Consider the following 2,454-nt stretch of genomic DNA (forward strand, 5'->3'; position numbering starts at 1 on the left):
TTGGTCTAAAAAGTTGTGGAGGACTTTCTGGCAATCAAAAGATCCAAAAAAAGTCAAGGTGTTCACTTGGCTAGCAATTAGAAACGCTCTACCACCGTGTACAACCTTCGAAAGAGACTACCACATGAGGAAATTGGCTGCCCCTTTTGTTTTACACCGGATGAAAAAACTTTGCATGCACTTCTGAGGTGTTATTTCACGAGATAGGTATTGGCTTTATCGAATATTTGTTGGAAAAACTTGAATCATCCTGCCCCCTCAGCCGAGGAATGGTTCATTAACCTTTCGATTAACTTGTACTCGAGGGATTTCGCATGTGCTCTTATAATTTTTTGGACGATGTGGTGGTCGAGAAACTTGAAATTGTTGAAAAAAGTAACCTCCTACCCCCACAAGTTGTTGTTGCAAGGAGCTATCAACATGCTTTTGAAGTGCAGATTGCTGTTATATCAACCCCCCCCCAACCATCCTGTGCTACATCATTCTTGGCAGCCCCCCAGGGAATTACATCAAAATTAACTTTGACGATACTCTTCTGGCAGCAAGAACTTCTTTGGGTATTGGTGTGGTGGCTCGTGACTCTTTGTGCTCTTGCATTGCGTGGTTTTCACTTCGAATTGACAGGAAAAGCCCAACCTTTCTGGTAGAGACTCTTGTAGCAAGAGAAGCAACTTTTTTGGCATGCTGAACATCCTGGCGTAGAGTAACGATCAAAGGGGATTGAACTATAATCATATCAAAGCTCTCCTTTACTCATCAGGATCGTTCTTCTTTGGTCCCCTCATTTTTGACATTGTATCCTGTTCAGCTCCATTAGAGACTGTTTTATTTTCTTTTGTTGGCCAATCGGGCAATTCAGTAGCTCATCATTTAGCCCGATAGGTTCTAAACTTGGAAGGGGACTCTTCTAATATACCCCTTGGTTTGATTTTGTTGTTGATTCTCAATCTTGCCATTTAATCTATACATGATTTACCTTTCCAAAAAAAAGGACCAAAATCGTATCTAAAAAAGTATAAAAATCAAAATCATAAAAATTTATAAAAATTAAAGACAAAATTATGTTTCAAAAAATTAGGTCCAAAATCAATTTTGACCTAAATACAGGGACCAAAACTATAGTTTACCCAACTTATAACATCAGTTCGTGCTAGATTGAAAAGATAATGTTGAAAGTTTCAAGATGAACCCCCAATTTTACTAATATTTTCCCCTGTATTCAATGCATTTTCGATTTCTCCACCGTATTTGCGAGTAGGAAATAGAGAATTAAAAAGATAAGAAAAGCTTACCATGAGCAAGACACTAATACTTTGATAATTAAGCTCCAGCGGGCCATTTTCTTTAGTATGATCAAGTAGAACATCCAAGGAATCCCCATATCTATCTACTCCATAGGCCATGTGCTTAATCCTTTGCTCAATAATCACATCTAAGAGTTTCCACAATCTCTCATACAACAACATGAGGCCACGCCTGATGCCCTGTGGGTCAAATGGCTTCAAGAAAGGCAAATAATTAGCAACATTATGCTTGCCCACAAACTCAATCAGATCACCGATTAGCTCCTTTACTTCCATCTTCGGATTCAAGTTCATATTAAACATGTTGCTGGAAAACATCATGTTTGATAGAAAGTTCAACTTGGTGTCGAAACCTAACCTCCCAACATCAAGGGGTTGTCGAGCTTGACGGGCCTCATTGACCGGTTCGATCATTTTTTGCATCATCATATGCTGCAATTCTCGGCAAGCGTCCAATGTTTGAGTCGTAAAAAGCTGATTGTAATAGATCATTCTATGCTTTTTCCAGTGCGGGCTTTGCCCTAACGACTACACCATCGACATGTCATAATCCTTTTCAGCAACCTCGACTTCTGGAGTGGGCCTCCCCAAGAAGGCCTGATCATTAGTTAATAAAATCGCATAAAACCCAAGAAAACTGACTCCTTAAACAAAAAAATGAAGGACTCTAATTCTCTTTCACACTCCTACACCACTTGGAACACACATTAAAGACACACACACCCCTCTACACGGCGGAAATGATGAAGATCAAGCGGTAGAGGATGGCTTGGAGGCAGATGGCTATGGTTCTAGAGAGGATAACGCATCCATACACGATCATCAACACTCATTGATGGGAAGGGCTCGAACATGAAAGATTCATTGCTTGAAGACGATTTCCATGGAAGATTGACACAAGGCGAAGAACACATCCGTAAGTCTTTCAACATCAAATAATTTCTTGTCTTGGCGAATAAGGTTATTGACAGCAGTGATGAGGAATCCGTGGCTGATATTAGAGAGCTTCAAATTCGTTAGGCCGCAAAATGCGGGGACAAAAATCGCGAGGGCTTTATACTGGTTTTAAGCCATCAACTTGCCCCGTTTAGGCCGATCAAAGTACAATGTTTTCCTAGACAGATTCCAAGACTTCCCAAACCGAAGCAAG

The 2,454-nt window shown here is 40.3% G+C and overlaps 1 protein-coding gene across 1 annotated transcript; it reads right to left on the reverse strand.

The window, feature by feature from the left end:
- On the reverse strand, nucleotides 505-1,718 carry LOC105156996 (geraniol 8-hydroxylase-like). The gene is made up of 2 exons (XM_011073283.1): nucleotides 1,293-1,718; nucleotides 505-693 (listed from the first exon to the last, which is right to left on the reverse strand). The coding sequence occupies exons 1-2, from the start codon at nucleotides 1,716-1,718 to the stop codon at nucleotides 505-507; spliced, it is 615 nt and encodes a 204-aa protein (XP_011071585.1).

The sequence above is a fragment of the Sesamum indicum genome, linkage group LG1 (assembly GCF_000512975.1).
Source record: "Sesamum indicum cultivar Zhongzhi No. 13 linkage group LG1, S_indicum_v1.0, whole genome shotgun sequence".
Taxonomy (NCBI): domain Eukaryota; kingdom Viridiplantae; phylum Streptophyta; class Magnoliopsida; order Lamiales; family Pedaliaceae; genus Sesamum; species Sesamum indicum.

What these genes read in the sequence shown, in the direction of transcription:
- LOC105156996 (XM_011073283.1), bottom strand. Translation starts at nt 1,718, where the DNA reads ATGATCGAACCGGTCAATGAGGCCCGTCAAGCTCGACAACCCCTTGAT. An exon ending in GTATTAGTGTCTTGCTCATG is followed by an intron (nt 694 to 1,292) that starts GTAAGCTTTTCT and finishes ACTCTACGCCAG; the next exon opens with GATGTTCAGCATGCCAAAAA.